The sequence below is a fragment of the Populus euphratica genome, unplaced genomic scaffold (genome assembly GCF_000495115.2).
Source record: "Populus euphratica unplaced genomic scaffold, PopEup_1.0 scaffold617.1, whole genome shotgun sequence".
NCBI lineage: Eukaryota > Viridiplantae > Streptophyta > Magnoliopsida > Malpighiales > Salicaceae > Populus > Populus euphratica.
In genome coordinates, this window is record NW_011500484.1 from 38,903 (window position 1) to 62,145 (window position 23,243).

At 31.2% G+C, this 23,243-nt stretch overlaps 1 protein-coding gene across 1 annotated transcript; it reads right to left on the reverse strand.

The window, feature by feature from the left end:
- Positions 1–13,574: 13,574 nt before the first annotated feature.
- Positions 13,575–21,247, reverse strand: LOC105114963 (serine/threonine-protein kinase Nek5-like). The gene is made up of 15 exons (XM_011011703.1): positions 20,582–21,247; positions 20,412–20,478; positions 20,257–20,322; positions 20,103–20,149; positions 19,970–20,015; positions 19,797–19,877; positions 19,662–19,704; positions 19,498–19,547; positions 18,481–18,562; positions 18,353–18,402; positions 17,485–17,558; positions 16,289–16,340; positions 15,560–16,213; positions 14,749–15,476; positions 13,575–14,707 (listed from the first exon to the last, which is right to left on the reverse strand). Exons 1-15 carry the CDS (start codon positions 20,677–20,679, stop codon positions 13,945–13,947), a joined length of 2,901 nt encoding a protein of 966 aa, XP_011010005.1. The 5' UTR covers positions 20,680–21,247; the 3' UTR covers positions 13,575–13,944.
- Positions 21,248–23,243: the final 1,996 nt, after the last annotated feature.

A 23,243-nucleotide genomic window follows, 5' to 3' on the forward strand; every position in this document is an offset into this window, starting at 1 on the left:
TAAGTTATGAGATTGAGTTAACCTTATAAAAAATAAATTTTAAAAAATCACAAAGCCTTTTTTATTTTTAAAAAACTAATGTTGAATGATCAAATTAGAAAAAATAAATAAGGTAAATAAAAGAAGACACTAGGCCATTTCAACTTTTCAAATTCAAAATCTTAGAAATTAGGCTAGAAGTACCATACAAGAAAAATAGCAGAACACAATTTCTAATAAATCTAACATTAAATGATGAATTATCACCACTACACTACCATCACAACAATTACTACTACTTGTTACTGCTGCTACTACAACTTGTTGCTGCTATTGTTGTTATTATTACTACTACTAGTAGTATTATTGTTATATTATTGTTAATCATCTTATTCCTCCTCTTTCTACTATTACTATTAAAAAAACAAGAAATCATAAACTTGATTTGAAGGATAAAATTAAAAACCATAAAAGTTCTAATAAAAAGCCAAGGAAAAAAACTAAGAAATCAAAAGAAAATTGACCAAATTAAAAAATATATATATTGTAGATTAGAATTGAAAGATTAAATTAAAAAAATAAAAATATAATAAAACAGAAAAGGACAAAAATAAAAATAAAAAACAAAAGGATTTAATTTGAAAGACCAATAACAATGAGAACCATAGCTTATTTTTTAAGGTAGAAGAGAGAGATGAAAGGAAAGAAAAAAGACCAAACAGTGATAACTAGTCATCGTAAGCTGACACGCGTGATCCAGGAAGGAAAAGGAGACGATACAAAATAAAATAAGATGGAGAAAGCATTTTTTAAATCACCAAGAGATTTCACACATATATAACACGTGCCAACAACTTTTTCAATTTAAAAACTATTAATTAAATGTTCAATGATGTTATTATCCTTGATCAAACCAATAATTAATAAAATACCCCGAGGTAAAAATATCATATTGCCCCTGATTCCATATGTTAACTTTTTTGGTTTCTAAGGCATATGTATAATTTCACTATACACAAAAAACTAAAAAAAATAAAAATACCCATGCATGATAATGTTGTTTTTTTTAGGAGCGGGTTTGGTTGTTTAACTATTAATTGATATAAGAAAAATCTAATAATACCCCTATAAAAATCTATAATGATTAATTTGCCTCATGAAAAGATAAAAATGCCCCTAATTCAAAAGGAATAATTTTTTTTATGAAGGACAAAAAGGTCATTGCACTATAATGATGAGTATAAAAATATGAGTTGGGAGATAATGATTTTGCCTTCTATTTTAGTTGTTTTTTTGTATTATATGTGTGAGAAATTTTATCTATATTTTTGGTTCTTTATTGAACTCTTTAGGACTTATCAAAAATTAATTATTTATGTGATGCTCATCCTTATATTTTTAATTCTTGATTTTTTATATTGTGTGAGTTTTCATTTAATAACTTTGGTTTCTTGTTTTAGATAATTATTAGGTCAAGTATTTATCAATTTAATTTTAGCTTTCTTGGATTATTTATATATTGTGTGAGGGTTCTAAGGTTCTTACCCTTCGAATACACATCATATTGACTATCAAATAATAAAATTGGTGGGTACATATTTGTATTTCTTAGTGTATTATTTTTGTATTTTTATTTGTTGTGGCATATTGGTGATGTGTGGATATATTTGTTGGATTGTGTTGAGACTTGTGTTTAATAACAATGTATTTATTTGAGAACTCAAATCAATATTAAGCTATCAGTTATTGGATCCTGATTTTAGATATTGACTATCAAGTAATAGAATTGGTGGTTATACATTCATGTTCCTTATTATATTAATTTTTTTTATGACATATTAATGATGTGTGGACAGTTTTGTTGGATTATGTTGGGACTTTGTTTCATACCTATGTATTCATCATTTTTTTATTTGAAAACTCCACCTAAAATAGGGCTACCTATTATTTGCTCTTGGGTGTTGATTATGAAATAATAAAATTGGTGAGTACATATTTATGTTCTTTGATATATTATTTTGGCATTTTTACTCGTTATGGTGTATTGATCACCATATATGTTGAGAGTTCATTCTAGAATTTGATGACCCATTCTCGACTTCTATATTTGATAGTTTTGTGGATACAAATATTAATAAAGTAAGTTTGAAGTTTGAAATTCATTACTCCAAAAGCTAATAAAAATAAAACAATTTGTTAATTGTTGTTTTTTATATAAATTGTAAGATGGAGAGATTGGAGTTGAGATACAAAATTATTATACTCTTGAAATGAAAAAGAAAAGAGATTGAAAAGCCTTGATATGACATCCATGAGATTCAAACAAGAGTAATTTAAACCATAGTTTTAAACTCCGCCTAGTCCAAGATCTAGGTTCCGAGTTTTGACCAGATCATCAGATTTTGACTAGGTCACCAAGGTTAATTTTAATTTTTTTTTAAAATAAAAATGATTTCGTTTTAGTAAAAAAACAAAAGTCAACGAGTTGCAATCGGATTCTTTATCAGGTCTTGTTGGGTCACTCTAGGTTTTGACTTTCCCTATTTTTTCTTAAGCCCAACTCGGTTTCAACCTCGGATCGGCCCGCCATCATGGGCCGAGTTTCAAAACTATAATTTAAACCCAATGATGAGTTTTTTTCCTAACCAAAGGAGACTAATGTAGGAGGTTTTCAAGGGAAATTATTTTTCCTTATTTTTTTATTTTTTTTCCTATTTAGTTTAGGAAATTGAATAATATGTTTAATAATTTTATTTTTTTTCTAATGTTTTTTGGATTTTTTATTTTTTTTTTTTTTTTTCTTATTTAGTTTAGGAAATTGAATAATATGTTTAATAATTTTATTTTTTTTCTAATGTTTTTAGGATTTTTTATTTTTTTTTATTTTTTTCTTATTTAGTTTAGGAAATTGAATAATATGTTTAATAATTTTATTTTTTCCTAATTTGTTTAGGATTTGTATTGCTTTTCCTTTGTTTTTAAGTTTTCTAGTTTGTCTAGGTTAGTTTTTGGGTTTATTTAAAGAATTGTAAACCTTTTAAAAATACAGACTATTTGAAAAAGAATTAGTAATAATATTATAAATTAAGGTTTTTGTGTGATTTTTCCTTTGGAAATTCTTGTATTATTATCCTTATTATCCTTCTTATGTTATTTTTGTTTGTATCAGTGTATATAGTATAGTCTAGCAAAAATCTTTTGTAGGCGGCTGATTGTTACTCAGCAATTCTGTATCGTATGGCATCAAGATCTATTGATGTAATGATATTCCCAAGAAACTACTATGTATGGAAGTGGTGGAACAAAATACAACGCTTTTTACCGTTGAAAGGGAATGCCGCGGGAGGTCAAGGAGCAAATAAATAAATAAATAAACAAGGAAAGAAATGTTGGGGAAGCCCATGAAATGCAGAATGCTAGCAGACATGGATATACACCTCTATTGCACATAACTTGAAAAAAAAAATGAAAATCAATCCTCAATGATGCGTGCATTGATAGAATATAATTAATGATTGGATGTACTATATAGAGTAAAGAGGGAAATAATGGTGGTAGATCAGCAGGAGCTGCTCAATTCAATTCACTGTTAAATCTTCTCCTATTAAAATTGTCTAATAAATCCATTCCAAATTTCCAATCGTTGCTTAGCCATTGGCATATCCATGGACGTAAAAATCCCATTAATTCCATGTTAAATTCCCTTACCATGCTTGAAACTCATAAATACTCACCAGAAATTGGACTCTCAAGATTCTTCTTTCTTGTATTTACGAATGGAAAATACAGAATTTGAAAGGCTATAAAGAGGTAAAATATAAGTAATTGCAGGAAATTAAGCATGAAAAGACTCAAAAAAACCCTAGAGCGAAACAAAGAGGATGAACAAAACAATTGACACAACATAGATGTAATTCCTAAATATTCCGCTGCATCTGGTCACAATTCTCTTCCACTGCCCATTGACATCACACTCACTGGAACCAAACACCAACGTTGTCACATTGGAAGGAAATTCAACCGTCACGTCATCATCACACGTTGCCTTGATCAAATCCTTGTCGACAGGCCACGTCCCCCCTCCATACTTTGCCTTGGCATGCAACTCCGTTGTCAAACTCACAGCTACACCTCTAGAAGATGAGTTATCTTTAACCTGAAAAAACAAGCTAGGAAACGCAGCCTGTAATGTTTTCTGGGTTTTCCCAGGTTGGTGAAACGGTGGAAGAGTAATGGTAGAGAGACTTTCATTCCCGTAAAGCAACAAGGCAACGACTTTTTCATAAGACATGGTTTTCCTATTTGGGTTTTTCGTGGAGAAGGTAACGTTGAAGTTTGCGGTTATGTCGTTAGAGGAGACATTGAGGATTGTCAGGGAGGAGGAGCTGACATTGAATTGTGGGGTTTCAGGCTGAAGAAAGATGACGCCACGAGTTATGACTGGAACGGAGGCAACTAGTATGAATGATACTGTGATGAAGAGAAAGAATACGATGCAGTCGTATACTTTGGCTTTTGTTGAGGAAAGTTTGGGGATTCTGGTGGCGGTGGTGGTTGGTTGAGACATGGAGGTTTCTGAGGGGGAGCGGGAGTCGAGCTTTGGGGGTTGTGATTTTATAACGCTTTTGGGTTTCCTTTTGTTTGGAGGAATACCAGCTTAACACAGAAAACTTTTCCAAAAAAAACATGTCATGAACCCACAATATCAATGGGATGGGCCGCTATATTGTGAATTGTGGATCCACATTTAATTAACTTTCAAAAACGAAAAGTGAATTGTGGACCCACATTTAATTAACTTTCAAAAACGAAAAAAAAATAAAAAAATTGCAATATTTATTTTTTAATTCGATGACGAAGAATATCCTTGAAAATAATATATATATATATATATATATATATATATATATATATATAAATATAACATCCAGTAAGTAAATGAGTTTACAAGAATATCGATATAAAGATGAAATATAACATCATTACATTTAATCTAATTAAAAGAGAAATAATTCTTGATCAAAAATAGATTTTTGTTTCTGTATTCTCAATTGCATGTAGATTTTTTGTAGAGTAGATATCAATAGTTATTTAATCATCAAATTGAAGTATGAGAAGAAATTTTATATAGTTATTTTATAAATTTACTTTGACAAAATATTTAGACATAAAAATAAAAAATAAAATCATATCTATTTTAATTATAAATAAATAAATATTGTTTTGTGATCTAAATATTTCTCTATTTCTCTATCCTCCAATTATCGCTAATTGTTTCTCAAATAATACAATTTTATCTAACAAGTCCTTTTGCTATATTAAAATATTTCATATATTTCCTATATTAAAATAAAAAATTGAAGAATTTTAATAATTTAAATCTTGAAAGTTTAGGTCAAAACCCCCTCTTCTTATTTATATATTTATTTTTTATATGACAAAGGAATAAAATTTTTAGCAACAACACAATTTTTTAAAATAAATAAATAAAAAAACTTAAAACAATTAAAATAAAAATTTCAAATAATTTGAATACACACGGAAGAACATATTTTTTATTTATCCAAAACTTCTTTTTTGTTAATCATTTTTTGGACAAAAATATCTTTTTGTTATAATAAGCACTATTTTTCATTAAAGACTTATCATGACTTGTAAAATAAATTTAAACAAAAAAATAAAAAATAAAATCTTCATTTTTTATGTAATTGTATATATAAAACAAATTGATAACATAATATAAAAATCAATAATAAATAACAATATAAACACACACACCCCTGGCGCACCTAAGCTTTTTACAAGCTAAGGGAGCGTTTTAAAAAAATTAATTTTTTTATATGTTTTAAATCGTTTTGATACACTGATCTCAAAAATAATTTTTAAAAATTAAAAAACAATCACAACTACACTTTCAAATAAACTCTAAGTACTCAAACCTAGTAGTTTAGGCTGAAAAGAATCCACCATCTCTTAGCCCTCCATTTTTATGCTAAGTGTCAATATTCTCTCATCTTGTTTAATTGTGATAAATTAAGATATTTTATTTAGTAAATATAATGCTCTATGTGTTATTACTTTCAAATGATTTATGTCTTGTACTATTATAAACTGATAGATTATTAAATTTCTTATGAACAATATCATCAATTTTATTTAGTAAATATAATGCTCTACGTGTTATTACTTTCAAATGATTTATCTCTTATACTATTATAAACTGATAAATTATTAAATTTCTTATGAACAATATCATCAATTTTATTGTTTAAAAACTCATAATTGACTGAATTCTAAATTTTTTAATTACAAGATGAATAATTTTTCACGTAATTCAAAACACACATGAGATATGTTTAATTAGTCTTATATCTCAGGATACTTAATTTCATTATACATTTCTTGTTAGCTGTAATGAAAATGTAATTCATGTATCAAATTGATCAATTAGAAGAGAATGTTAATATTGCTTTGAATTTACAAAGTTTAGGTCTCGAAAGAAATATGAAGTTCTATAATAAGTATTTTGTAATTTGGGTTTAAAGATATATAACAGTAGAATATATGTTAAATAATAGACTTTTAATAAGTTTGAAGTTAATTGTCATAATTTTTTTAAAAAAATTATTAAATTAGAATATTTTAGTGAGAAGAATAAATTTTTTATTATCACTGTTGCTGATAACAATAAAAAAATTATGGCATATAAGAGTGTCTTATACTGCATCTAGGACCGAGATATTGTTGCAATAGAGCATATATATTCAACTCCTGATACTTGCAAAGCAAGCCATCACTCTAAATTTTTAGGGTTCGTTTGTTTGTGTGGTTACTTTTATATTTAAAGTAATCACAATAAAATAAATATTTGGTAATGCTCTAATCATAATTTTTTACTAGTAGGGTCCACTTTTAACTACGGCATAGCCATGGATTTACGAGCAGCTCTTTGTTATTTCTTGTGCCAGCAAAACTCATGCTTCACTATTTCGACCAAACCGATTCGGTTCAAACCTAAAAATGCATTAAATTAGATCACACCCAATAAAATAAAAAATATATTTTTATTTTTTATTATATTTTATTTAAAAAACTAATGTTAAATATTATTCAATGACACTATATAAATTAGATAAAGATCGCCTGATGACGTAGCATTTGCAGAAGTTGATCGCAATCCCAATTTTGTTCCTAATGTTGTTGCACTCTTAAGAAATTTAATGGAACAATAAAAAATATTTTATATAAAATATTATTTATTTCATGATGATATAATAGTAATAATTGAATTATAATATTTAAATTTAAAACCTTCAATATGAATTTATAATATTTAAATTAAAAAATTTCAATATTAATATATATATATATATATATATATATATTTTTAAATTACTTTATAACCTTAATTTCAAAAATATTCTTAACCACATATTAAACTATTTTTTGTTTAAACTCAATTTCAACCACAACTTTAACCAAACATATATTTTTTCAAACCAATTTCACCTAAAAATAATTTTTATAAAATAATTTTTTTTCAAATTATAATTACAATAATTATCATATTACCAAACACACTTTATCCCGAAGCTTACAGATATGCTTATGATGATCAGACCAGTACGTACTATTACGTGTGCTGGTGCCGATTATGTTATCAGTTTTCTGCCCTCTCTTCCTCCAAATAATTTATTTACGTTCTATATTGAGTTTTAATAAATTTGTGTACTAATTAACGTGTAAATCTCTCTCGAAACAAATAATTTGTGATGCAAAAGTAAGGTTAGAGTTAATATATCCAGCAGCTCTTTCCTGCGAAGCAAACTCGAGTCCCAGTGACTCCAGTTTATTTGATGTATACAACATAATAGAGTGCTGTTAACCTCCTTATATAGCCCAAATCTCGAAAAACCTTCCGATCAACAACTTTTTAAAAAAAAAAATAAAAATGTGCTGATTGATTTCGGCCGCAGGCTTGCTGCTACACCCCAATTGTCGACCCAGGGAAAGGGTCTCCGAAAAGACCCGATACAGAAGGTCAAGTAGTTGTATCTGATGGTTCTCACGGTGCATCATTACCCTTAATTGGTGTTAAAGGAAATAAGAAATCAACTAAATATTGGGATTTATCACAATTACATTGGAGAAATCAATTTAAGTATCGCAGTTGCAGCAATAAAATGATAGGAACCTTGTCTATCAAACAAATGATTTACTATAACTATATATAATTCCAGCTAGCGGCCACCGCTACATAGATTATTTTGGCAGCCTCCGGCATGGCTACAAATAGCAAGTCCCGATGGGCAGCATGAGGCGTGGATGTTGTTTATTGTCAAATAAAAAGTAAAACATAAGAGAATAATACAATTGGTTGTTGATTATACAAGCAAAAAACCAACTCCAGGAACGATCTCACTCACAAGCCCATGAGGGAACATTAGATGTCTGTGGATAGATCAAGAACTTCAACCACGCTTTCCGAAAAATAGAATCAGAAACACTACAATAGCTGCAAGAACGAAACTTGCTACAAGCAATTTTATCATAAGCTTGCAATCTTTAGTTTCGAGTAAAGAGTCAATATCTTGTGGATCTGCCATTGCCAAGGAGTAATTCTTATGAATAAAATCAAGAAGGCAAAAAAAAAAAATTAAATAAATCCCTGAACAAATGTATTTGAGAAACCATAGACTTGGTGGATTTGTTTGAAAGAAATAAGAATTTCTTGCTGCCATTTATAGGGTGTTTTTGGAGACGTACCAACTCCAAGGAACATGCACGATTAATATCATCAATGATAATTATTATAGATTCACGAGTGAATCTTAAATATATGTTGCTGCTTTTATGAAAATATTTTCCGTAATTTAAGACATTAAAAAATATTTTTAAAACGAGTTTATGATCAATATTTTTTTTTAATTTTTATAATTTTGAGATTAATTTTTTAATATTAAAGAACCTGAAAATTAATATTAAAAAAACTAAATTAAATACCACTTAAATTTAGAGAAGAAAACTATACATTAATTATATATAAAAACTGTAATAAGATCTGTTATGGTGAAACAAAATCTTGTTTAAATGCTTCATTTTGTTTTTATCATAGTTTAAAGGGCTTCATAAGAAACAAAATTCAGAAAAATCCACTTAAGCAAAAATTAACTTATTGAAGATGATTGGTATAGGGCGTTGACTCCCTTGATTTTTGGCTTGATTTCGAACCATAATTCGCCATAATTCCATAGAGTTACCAAAAACTTTAAGAACCCTAATTTGATAAGCGCTTTTCTTAACTCAATAGTCGCCGGCAAACCACAAAATCAACATGGTTTCTGAAGATGTTTAAGCACGTTAAATTTGGGCTCCATAACAGCTAGGCCTTGCATTTCCAGTTTGCATGTAAACCTCTCTTCTCCAGCCATGCATTTCCCTTGCAAACACACTTCCATGAATTAGATATGCCAAAATCAACTCACTCACATTTTTTATGAAACAAAATCCAAAGAAGATCTAATGGCTAGGAAGGAAGGAGTGGGCACAAAAATACAAGGAGAGAAAAAAAGGAAGGAAAAGAAAAGAAAAGAATAGTATGCATGGGCATACATGTAGAAAATATCTTGATAAGACGATACAAAAAGCCTTTTGCATTATATATTTATCTAAAAAAAAATTTAACGCTCAAAAAATTTCAATGCTAGGATCTAGGAGAAACCCTAAAACAATTTCCTATATAATCAATCCATTGGACACAGCTGAATCTACCATGTCTTGGTAAGAATGCATTCAATTGGTTCACCAATCAATTTCCCCACGTCATCATGCGAAGAAAATCCAATTTTCAAATCATTGCAATGTGCCTCAACAGCCCTCCACACCCTTTTCGCTTCTTCATTGCCAATCCAATACCCAGCATACAAACCAATGTTGAAGTTTACTGATCCATTAGCCATCTCAGTAGCCATATCCTTTATCACCTTCTCATCGGCTTGCACCGACTTTGCAACCAGCTTTCCATTCTCAGCTGTCCAATTATTTCCTCGCACTTGAAATGGTGCAATGTTGGTCACATTGGTGAGCCATTCTTGCTTATATTGAATCCATGTATAGAAGGTTTGGTATAAAACACTTGCAGTACTGGGATTTTGGACTGAAAGCCGGATGTCCCAGGAGGCAGTGATTTTAGAGGAAGAAAGTTTGAATCGAGAAACCAAGATTGAATCAACCCGGAAGCTGGCAATATTCTTGTTAGTTGCTTTAGGATTTTTGTGGAGAAGAAATAGAAATACGAAGGCTGCGATGCCAAGAAAGAAGAGAAAGGCCATTACTATAGAACACAGATATATAAGTTTCTTGTTCAGTTTTCTTCCATTTGATGATGAAGCTGGAAAGCCATTGCCTCCACTAGGTTGAGAAGACTTTGAAACACTCTTGTCCATGCTTGTGTTCGTTTGAGGGAGAGAATGCAGACGTAGAATGAGAGATAGCTAGAGAGTTGTATACAATATGGAATGACATGAACAATCACGTTTTTATAGGATGGAAAATAAAATTGCTAACAATGACAACAACAATTATGAAAAGGTTTCAATTAATTCCAGGGTGTGCATGGAAATTATTATTTCTTATATGTATATTAAGAATAAGATTCATGAAATTTTGGGTTTAATTACTTTGAAACAATTATTCTTGTCCACGCTTGTGTTTGTTGTTAGGAATTAATTGTTTAGATTTATTAAGGGTGTTAAAAAAAAACCATCGATTTGTAATATTTGTATTATTTCACGTGATCTAATTAATATGTCAAAATGAAATAATATTACGTATGATATTGAGTAAGAAAAACTAAGAGATGAATGTCATGGGTTCGATTAAGAGTTAAGATTTTTATTAACCCAACCTAGACCATTTACTTTTTTTTTTTCATGTTATTGTTATATGTTCTATATTTTTCTTTTTCTTTTTTTGCATTTGTTTCTTTTATTTTAGTCAATTGATGTATTAAGCCTAAATTGTTTTTCAAGGTTTATAAAAGTTTTTGGTCTAATTTATTAAGCCAAAATCTCAGTTGTAATTAAGCTTAATCGATAAAAATTAATAATTTAAACTCAATTAGTGGATATCTATAATATCCACACACAAAAATTAGCTTAATATGATATATCAAACCTACTCAAATCCAAAAAAATATTTGAATGAATCAGGTTTATAGTTTATTAAATATCAAAAGTTAGATCTAATACAATTATAGTTTCAAACCTAACTCAACTATATTTATAAACACCTTTACCTTGCAGAAAGGGCTTGAATATTGTCATTAGAAATGATATTAACGTTTTGTGCTGATAACGTGGTTCAACCCGCTTCTTAAATACCCAACAAGGGTATTATTTTTCAAGTATAGATAAAGTACTAGATGGGTGATCTTGTGCTATGTTACTAGCTAACCTAATTCCATCATAAAAAAAGAAGCCAAGGTGACATAAGCATCCTTAAAAAAAAAAAAAAACTAAGACTTGATTATTTACTTGACTTGAGTCAATAAGCCCATATAATTTTGATAATATGATAAAAAAAAAAGGTAAAAAAAAGATTATAAAAACCCGACCCAAATCCATCCAAGTTAGCATATAAAATTTTGACCTAGTTATAACACTAAAATAACCTTATTGGAAGAAAAATGAAAGTTTAATTATGAAACAATTCAATGCTAAATGAAAAAATTAAAAAGAAATATATATAACTAACCAACCTAAATTTTTCCTCCATCGTAGAAAAGGAAACCAAGGTGATATAAGCATCCTTAAAGAAGAAAAAAAACTGAGATTCAAGTTATTAAATTGACTTGAATCAATAACCCCATACAATTTAGCATGTAAAATCTCTGATTTAGTTAAGACACTAGAACAACCCTAATGGAAGTAAATTGAAAACTTAATTATCAAGCAATTCAATGTTGAAGGGAAAAATTGAGAATATATATATATACAAGATCATAGTTAAATAAAGTCAACTTGTTAACTCTACGATCATGGGTATAGGATTGGGATAATCCAATAGAAAAAAAATATATAAAAATTAATTCTTAATCAATCAAATATTGAAGGGTGATATTATAAAAAAAATAAATTCAATAAAAATATTAAAGTCAATCCGTGTTAATATTTAAAATAATGACCTTAGTCATAAGTTCAAGACTAATCTCATTGCAAGTAAACCCAAAACAATAATGTAGTAAAATTATCAATCACAAAACAATGTCAAATGATGAAAGCTAAAACAAGAGAAAAAAATAAAAAAAAATGAAGGTGAAAATTAAAAAAAAAACATAAAAAAAAATTTGAATGAAAGGTGAAATTGAAAAGAAAAATAAATATTTAAAAAAACAAAATTTAAAAATTTTATATTTTTTTGTCTTAATTTTTCATACATGCTATATAAACTTTTTTATAATAAAGAAATAATTTAATAGAGAAAGAAGATTGGTCTCCAAATTAATAAATATTCATATAGCATGGAAAAAACAAAATTTTATATTCTTAATACCAATGTTTTATATTGCTAATTTACAAACCAAGAGTTACAATCCTGAAACTAGCAATCTCTCGTAGTTCTATATATAAATATTATTAATTGCTATAGATACTTTATTGTCTGGATATGAAATCACTTAGATATCAAAGCATGTAATAAAAAGATAGTAGAGATTTATTAGGGTTGATAAATGGTGGGTTAGACCAGGATCTTGGACTAGAAAACCAAGCTTGAACCTAACCTAGAAAGGTAACCCGGTGCTTATATATTTACTTGCCAACCCAGTGAAAAGAAATAAACTCATAAAGCAACATGATTTGCCTTTGACGGTAAAAATAAATAAATAAATAAAATTCTAAGACCATATTGAAAGTAATGAGGTTGTAAAACTCAGGCTTGCATGGCAGATACAAACTCATGAATTTCCTATCGAAATAGGTTTTTTTTTTTTTTTTACGAGGTTAGATTCTGTGTCGGGTTAGATATGGGGACTAGTAACTATGTTAATAGACAGCAAGTGATCAGGAATGAACCAAGCAACCCTTCCCTCCGCCCACGAGCTTCCTTGTCCCCTTTGTACAAAAGAATTCAACAGGTAAATTCATGCACAAAACCTTCATGGTTCTTTGCCTGGTTGGCAAAATTCCTATTTCAAATCCAGCTCTTATAAGCAATGGGACGTTGAAAGTTACCATCTTTTGGCTCCAGACATCACTTAAACCGTTAAACACCTTGTTTTTCACCGAGCAAACCGAGTTTCTTCTGAACTCAGCTCACAACCTTGCCTGAATCATCTTTCCAGCACACCACCCGGTTAGATTCATCCACAGTGTGACTTGCAATTTGCTTTTCCACAACATAAGCATGTAGATTATCTATCCAAGAATAATAATGTTGTAGCTGACGTTAAATGTTTACACCCTGCAGACCAAGCCAAAATGACAGCACATTGATCTTCATGCTTGCACTGGAAGTGGTATTGAATGTCAAATGTTATTGTCCTGCAGACTTAGCCAAATCATCACAATTCATTTTCATACAGAAGGGATTTTGCATTGTTTTCCAACCATCCTGAGAATCACTTGTCTCCATCAGTAGGTTCGATGACAAACGGAAAAGCTTTACCAACCAAAACTATCTATCAACTTGCATTAACAACATTTGCACTTACATTAAACAATTAACACAGCATTTCCATACAGTTGTCTAGTTGACAATGCTATTCAATTTGTATGGTCACTATGTACAATAACGAAGTGGAAAGAAAGAATTGCAAAAGGTGAGGGGGGAAAAATACAAGGCTTGCTTGTTCTGTGTGAAAAATTCAACACAACTTGAATGTGCGAAATGATGACAGAAGGCTAAAATTACTTGGCAAATGTCAATGCACTTAAACTAGAGCACACTTACCATGGATATCATGATTCATGAACTCCGTCCACTGTCCTCGATCATCATTCCTTTCAGGCTCTTTGCTAACCAGATAGCTGTCTCCCTTGGAGAGACCTTATCTTTCCCAAAAGGTTTCAAAACAACTGCAAGCTCTTCTAATCTGCTTTGCTGAAGCAACTCGGCAGACAGTTCTAGAAGTCCTTCTAGTGCTTCTGCCCTCTGCCTAAAAGACTTAACATCCAAAGTTTCCTTTGCCGGTGCTTCCTCTTCACTAATAGAGGAGCTGGGTTTTGGTAGCTCAGAAATATCAGATTGTGGAACTGATGCAATTACGTTTCTCAAATCCATTTCTTTAGTGCCGGAATGATCAGAAATACTTGATTTCAAACTCACTGATTCAGAGCAATTTGATGATTTAAGAGTCACTGCTGTACTCACATTTCTCATCTCCAGTTCATCTCTTACTACATTTAATAGCTTTCCAACATCCACATTTTGAACTCCCATCTCCATAGTTTCCATAACTGGCTGCTCATTCCCAACCCGAAAACTACTGTGCCGTATAACATGTATTACATCGTCAAAAGCAGGAGACAGATGGGCAGCAGTGGGCTTCTCAGTGGTTGAATTTTGTAAAATCATAGCTTTTTCTGGCTGCAAATTATTTTGGCCAGTTGAAATTGGTGAGGTAATGGAAGTAGTGGTTTCTGAAACTGATGATAGAAGTTCTCTTACTGTGAACTTGTCATCACCACCAGATGCAGATATAAGATTTGATTGGGGCACCGTCTCAGGGCACTTGGCCTACTTAATTGGGTATTATTTTCACAAATAAATATAGCACTTGGCCTGCTTAATTGGGTATTATTTTCACAAATAAATATTTCTTCCGAACTTGGGGCAGTCAGATTCAGAGCACTACTTTCAACCTCTCTCCCATCACCAGCAATGGTTTTCTTGTGAAGATCTACGACAACATTCAAGCCTTCCACTGAGTATAGTATGGATTTATGACCACATTCACTGTTTTCTTGGGACAAATTTTCAGACATGCCAGAATATGAAGTCGTAGCAGGAGAACAGCTGGGCGGAAGATGTTCTAAGTTTTCTGTGCAGATCACTGCCTCATGATTAGGAGGTGTCTGTTCAGGAATGGCAACAAACAGATTTGTTGCATCATCACGAAGCTCAAAAGCTTGAACTGACACTGAAGAAGAGACAGAATTACTGCTTTCTGTCTGCATTCCTTTGCAAGCTCCAACTAGAGCCCTTTGAGAATCTGGTGATAGCTTCTCAGAGGAGTATGGGCGACCATCAGGTACTTGGTAAGAACTACTTTCAGGTTCTTCATTTGTCTCAGTTGGACACAACTTCATGTTTCCATTTGGAACACCAGCTCCTATTTGCGTTGTCCTTCCAGGAAATGAAGATCGCTGGAACAGATTAGGAGGGGTTCTTTGCCTTGGCTTCACAGCAAGTCCATCATCAACATGTTTACTTGGACCAGCTGGAGGAATCCCATCATATCTGGGTTTAGTCTTTGGTGAGGACTCAATTATAGGTAACTGCAAAAGTAAGTCGAAAAGTAAATGATTATTTCCGTATGAATATCAAACTAAGAGAAAACAGCAATTGATTCTGATTATACCTGGTGTTTCATAGGATGTGATCCCTGGATCCGCTTTGCAGAATCCACAGCTGCTTTTGCAGGTGCAACAGTTGGTGTATCTGCATTAAACTTTAAACCAGAAGCATGGGCATTAGGTCTAAGCACTTTCGGTGATGCTTCGATGTTACTTCTTTGGGTTGATGCACTTCCTGTCTTTGTACGATTTCCTCTCATAGGGGAACCATTTTCTCTAGGTTTTCCTTCTTTCAAGGCCATCATAATACCTTTGATAGTTTTTGGTTGCTTTGGTTCAACATTGCATCCAATTTCATCATGACAAGGCTTCATCACCCTCTGTTCATTCATTTTGACAATGCGAACATTCAGATTGTTTTCTTCTTCACATGGCATGGGCTGTTCAGCACCATCTTCATCATCAAAACAAGCTAAATCTGTATCGGTGGCTTTATTGTCACAATTTGAGACCATTGCTGGGATATTTCGTTCACTTGAAAGCAAACTATCCTTATCACTACTAGAACTATTACTGTTCTGGCTTTCAGCCATACTTCTTCGAGATTCACGACTTCTAGGAATATGTTTCTCGGAAGATAAGGATGCTGGAGGACTGAACAATGGACGGTATTGATCAACATAAGGCTGGAGGTATGGGTGCTTCAAGATCTCAGATGCCTGATTAAGTAATGAAGATTATTAAGATTAAGTAATGACAAGTTTTTAAATTGGCACATTATTTTTAAGTCTTACACTAGGACGATGCTCAGGATTCTTTCTCAGCATGCCTTTAATGAGTGTTTTCCTGCAGGTAAACACATTAATTATCAAAGCTAAACAGAGGGTCAAAAGGTGGATCGTCATCAACATGTAGGACATAGGACAGAAATTAAAACAAAAACTGTGAAGTTATCTGATTTCCTTGAGGTAAGGCAGTTAAATAGCCAGGAATGGGATCCATTATATCATTTTTAGTCCTCTGTTCATTATCAAGCCTTGAAGGGAAATAGTATGAAGGAAAATGACAGGTAGAAAAGATGAAGCTACTTCTCAGTGCAAATTTGTTCAATGGAAAATTTAGTGTGAAAGTATTCTCAGCTTGACCATAATGCCTGTGAAATCAATTATCATGGGTGTCCCTGTTTAAATCCAACCACAAAAGGTATAAATATGAGAAAAAAAAGACATTGAAATTTGATTCCAGAGACACCTATGCTATAAAATCTTAATCTATAATACAACTGCATATATTATGCCCGATAATGATTTCCAATGAAGATTGGGGTAGCTGCATTTTAATCCTTGATCTTTTTCAACTTCAACTTTTCTAGTTCAAATATCTTAACAGTTCAAAGATTGCTAATCAGATTGATTGTTCCACAAATACCCTTATGATGTTGTTAAGGGATCAGGAGGGTATTTGATTGAAACATTGTAAACAGTTAAGATATCCAAATAGGAAAAAATTTATAGTTCAAAGACTCAAATAGATATCACGTAAAGTTACAAGAAGTGAAGATGCTATTATCCTAACAAGATAGAGACTGCATGTCCACATGGTTGTTACAGGCAATGATTTAAGAACATATTAGATAATCACTGCAGTTTATAAGGCGGAATGTCACAATCCATCTTCAATAATTGCATTCAACAAAAGAAGAAAATGATCAGCGAAATGATTAACATGCAGAAATCAATTTAAATATCGCAGTTGCAGCAATAAAATGATAGGAACCTTGTCTATCAGCAAATGATTTACTATAACTATATATAATTCCAGTTAGCGGCCACCACTACATAGATTATTTTGGCAGCTTATGGTATGGCTAAAAATAGCAATTTCCTAGTCAAGTCCCAAGTTACAGCATCCCAATAGGCAACATGAGGCGGGCGTTGTTTATTGTCAAATAATAAAGCAATAAGCTTTACAACAGCTCATGGAGACTTACAAAGATGGAGAATAGCAAGGCGGTAAAGGGCCAATAGAGGAACGATTTATCTTGCTTATCAATCCTGCCATATCCTGCAAATTTGGCATGTAAAGGCAATTAGGAAATTGAATAAAATAAAGAAACTGGTACAATTAGATATAGATGAAGTCATTCAGGCAAAGAATGCCTTCACAAGAAGCTTGACATTAAGCCTTATGTCATTAGCAATGCCACAGTGAACTCTGAAAATTTGGTGTAGATATAAAGCCAAATAGAACCTAAACCAGTTCCTAATTCTGAAGAAATGTATTATGCTGAATTCACATAGCATTAATGCTTAGTCAAAATGTTGACAGGTCATAGGTGCTGTCAACTTAGCAGGTAAATAAACTTGGCATCACATCAAGCAATTTAGGGTAGAATCCCGCTCATGACTAGGATAGAAGCAATTTAAGGAGTTATGGGGCTCCCCTTAAAGTTAAGTTCAAAGACCATGAAAACTCCACAATATAATATAATCTAGTACAAAGCCATGAAAGGGTCATTGCAGTGTTCCAAATGCTTTAAAATTTCCCACGATTATTAAACTCCAGGAACTTCCTACAAAGTCAATGTTGAGTCATTCTGTTGCATTACATTAAATAAGTATAAACAGATTGATAATAGAGATACAAGTGAATTTCATGTTCACATTTTACAGTGTGATGAAAGATATCATTATAATGATTAGCAATTCCAGTAATAAATTACCCAACTTGTACATAAAACATCAAACAAGATATCATGACCTACATATTACACAAGTTGTAGGATCAAAGAGCTAGTACTTCGACAAAATTCCCAAAAAATAAATATATGGTGTGAAAAGAACCATGGGAAATCTTACAAAAGCTTTAAAGGCAGGACGACGAGCAGCCAACTCATACATACAGCACCCTAGACAACAGAGAAGCGTCTCAGCAAGACACTAAAACAAGCAATAAACATCCCAGTTATTATCTAGAAATGACATACCCAAGGACCAAATATCTGATTTGAAACCATAAGGAATATCTGCAAGCAGTTCAGGACACATGTAATTAGGAGTTCCAACCACCTGGCACATAAAGATACAACACAACTATTAGTTTCAAAGTGGATAATTGGAAACGCCAATAGTAATTAAGTCTCTTCCTTTATAGTATACTGTATTCAGTAATTTTCTTGGTGTAAAGTGCAATTAACTTCATCATAAAGGGATAAGCATGTTTGCAAGTTTCATTTATTCTTTCAGTTTGGGTTAAGCTCTATTTCCAACCAACTATTCAGAATAGTTTACTAGACTTTACAAAAAAATAAGTTACAGCTTGAGAGGATAACATAGTTTACTAGACTCATCATATGGACATCCAACATATTATTTTGTAGCAAATTTTACCTGTTATGCAGGTTTTTTTTTTAGGTGGATGAAAAAACTACATCAGTTGGAAAAGCAATTTGGTGATTTATATTTATGAATACAAAATATATATATATATATATATATATATATATATGTTGTTACTAAAACATTCAATAAATCATCCTCTCTTAAGCAACAAGGATTTCGATCAACATAAGATAAGTCAATGAGAATTCATCTGAATTGAGTTCGACAATATAGTATAATACCATAGTAAAATTAAAATAACACAACTTTAGCCACCTGATATTATCTGCAAGTAGTAAAGAAAAATGCAGCATTTCTCCCAGTCCCCCAAACAAGAAATTCATAGATGCACATCTTAGTGCATTGCATTCATGCTGGCTGGATAACAAAGATCTTAATCTTGCGTGTAATGACTTCAGGATTCAAAATCAGTTGGTTCCACATGCTCATACTTCATATATTCTATTTCTAAAAAATTATTACCAGTAAAAAAAGAAAGGAAAGAAAAAAGAACATCTTGAAAGAGAAGCAAATGCAGAATACAACCTCTTCTCTGTGCTCAATAAACAACTCACAGCAAAAGACCCAAAAAATAAAATTAAAGAAAAAAGCAAAGCACATACCGAGGAAGCCAAGTCATCTGCTTTCAAAGTCTTAGCAAGTCCAAAATCCCCTAAATAGTGCCAAGAAAAGACAAGAAAAATCAAGAAATATACATAAAAATCCTATGATGCAATAACTAAAAGTTGGAAATAAAAAAAAAAAACAAAACAAAACAACAACTCACCAAGACGAACATCCTGTTCTTTAGTAAGAAATATGTTGGAACACTGCAAAGAGAGCGCTTCACATGTTCAGTCTAAAACACCTCCAAAAGCAACAGAGAAGTTCAAGTTCCTATTCCAAATACTCATATTCTTACTTTGAGGTCTCGATGTAGAACAAAATTGCCATGCAAATATTCCACCGCTAACAGTAGTTGAGCGAACCACTTGCAGAGTTTCTGAACAAGTTTCACAATCACCAATGTAACTCAAACCCCCCAAAATAAAATCTCAGATTCAAAAAATAAAAAGAAGCAACATCATCACTTACTTCTTCAGGAAAATAAACGCCATTCGATTTTTTCATCAATTCAGCCCTATTGCCACAAACGAACAAAACAATTCAGCCTTGTAAATCACCAAAACCTTATAAACCAAGACTTCATTACTCATATAAAACTCACATGTCTCCACCTTCACAATATCCCGTAACAATGCAAACATAGCAACCCTACAAAGCAAATGTACACACCAGATCAGCCTAATTCGATAAACATATCGACAACTCGTAAATTTCCGCAATTAAAAATAAATAAAATAAAATCCAAGTCTCATCACCTTCTCAACCCATGCTTCTTTAAATTCTACAATGTACGGATGCTGAATTCTCGCAATCAACGCCATCTACATTCAACATTTTTTCAATACCTCCATTAAAGGATTTAAAAAGTAAAATAAAATGATCCTTCATCAGGAGTTGAGATGAGGCTTACTTCTTGGTGAGCAGATCTCCGGCATCTCTCGGTTTGCCTTGCAAGCCTGATCTTCTTTAACACATACCTAACAGTTTCTCCCAGATAAAAATTTAAATAAGATACACATTACCAAAACTACATAAATAAGACGAAGATTAGAAATTGTGAGAGGGAGGAAGGGAGATTACTTCTTTTTCTCGGATTTGTTATTCACAAGAATAGCAGCACCAAAAGCACCCCGGCCGATCTGCTCCATGATCTCATACTGATCCATTCGAGACTCCATTTCTCTCGATCGATCGATCTGCTCTTGCTCTTGCTCTTACAATCAATCAAATCTTCTCTTTCTTCGGTTACATATTTATCACAAACAAGCACATTTAATTTCTTCAACTCATAAATACATGATGATTAATTAACAACCGGAATCTCCAGCGCCGAGGACTCTTCTTCTTCATAAATCTCAAAACACAATGCCGTCGTCGTCGTCGTAACCGTTTTGACTTCAATAAAAAAAAAATCCACTCTCTTTCTTTCTTTATGCCTTCTCTCTCACTTCCTCCACTCTAACTTCCAACTACTTATCTATCGAGTCGACCAAACTAGAATGGAAAAGGAAAATGCGTAGCCGTTTTTATTTATTTTTTATTTTTTCCTTAAAGCTGGTGAACAGGGTGTCAGGATTTATTAATTGATTTTCAAAGTAAACAAGGCAGATGCCGAGGCGGAGAGAGATAGGAGTGGGTACGGGTATGGGTGTGTGCGCTTCAGTCCCCCGCCGACATTAACAGCTGCTTCTCCCTGTGCTTAAAGAGATTTGTTTGGCGTCTTCTTCTATTTTTATTAACTTTTTGGGTTGTAACTTCGATGAGTCTTTCAAGGGGTTGATTTAAGAATATAAGAATATGTCTGGCATTTTCTAGTTTTTACTGTGACAATTTAAAAAAATATATAAATAATTTTTTTTTAATAATTAAAATTTAAAGAGATAATTTGTAATGGAACATATTGAATACTCAGTGTATTGATTAAATAAATATAAAACAGGTAAAATTATAATTTTAACTATGTATCACCCCATAGGGGTGTTCACGGTTCGGTTCGATTCGGTTTAGACTAAAAAAACTAACCGAACACCATTGGGTACATGTTTTCTTTTATATTGATATAAAATTAGATTGGTTTAGATTTAAAAAAAATTAAAAAAAAATTGATTTGACCTTACCTAGTTAAAAAATCATGTCAATTTGCAATCCAATTAAGATTTAAAAAAAATTAAAAAAATTAATTTGACCTGACCTAATTAAAATGTCAATTCACAATCCAATTAAGATTAAAAAAAAAAATTAATTTGACCTGACCTAATTAAAAACTAATGTCAATTCACAATCCAGTTAACCTATAATACAAGTAATTAAAAGATATATATATATATATATATATATGAGTCGACCCTCTCAATCCATGACCATGACTTGAGCCTTATTCTAGGTCAATCTTGAATCGAGTTTTAAAATTATAATAATTATTATTTTTATTTTTATATGATTTTAAGTCAAATCAGGTTAACCATCTTGACTCATAACTTGTACCTTATCTTAGGTTGACATCTCATGATTAGATTTTAAAATTATAATAATAATCATTTTCTATCATTACATTGATTTGATCAATGGTTAACTCAGCTCATAACTTGTGTCTGGTTCCAAGTCAACCTTGAGTAGGGTTTAAAACTATGATAATAATTATTTTTATGAATAGGGCTTAAAACTATGATAATAATTATTTTTATTCTTATGTTGATTCAAACTAATTGATAACCTAACTTGTGACTTGTGGCTTGGGCTTTAGCCTCGTCCTAGGTTGATTCCCAAATCGGATTTTAAAACTGTAATTATAATTATTTTTATTTTTATATTGACTCATGTTAATAGTCAACCCAGCTTATGACCTAGGCTTGGCCCCCAAGTCGAACCTTAAATCTAATTTTAAAATTATAATAATAATTATTTTTATCTTTTATGATGACCTGGATCAACTAGATTAACCCTTGTTTAGAGCTTTTGATAAAGGAAATCAAATATTCAACAATGTATCAACATTGAAGTTGAACTAGAATAAAATACTTCAATGATGATGTTGTTATACGTAATAAAGTTATATTAGAATTTCATATGGTTGAATTGGATCTTCTTGATTATGATACTATTAATATTAGCAGGGATTTTAATAATGGTAATTTAAAAAGTTAAAGAACTTAAAAAGATAATATTAGCACTTATAATATGCATGATGAGGGGTGTAATGGGTGTTGTAAACTACAGTAATATTGGAACATCACCATCTCAATACTTAACCTGGAATAGTTGCATGTTGCATTGATTGAAGAATACATCATAGATGATTGATGATTGTTGTTTGACTAAAGAATGCACTACAAGGTATAATATTTAGTGTATTTATTACTTAAATATGCATGATGTTTAGTGCATAAACTCGCTAATATTATTTATTTCATTTGAATATGACGAAGAATATCATAATTAGGAATAGTAAAGTTACACATATTAAATTACAAACCAATAACAACTTCACACTTGTAATACTAGTCTTCATATTATAATTCTTGATCTAAAACTTGATATAATTTATTTATTTATTTCACTTTATCTAGTGTTTGATCAAATTTATTACCATATCATCTCCCTCCAATCATTAATTCAATATTATTAATAGGTTTACATCAATCAATGAATATATTCTTGTATAACTTTTCATCACATCTATAGGAAAAAACTTGTTTTTACTTACATGTATTTTTTATATCTTAACAACTATTTTTTTTCCACA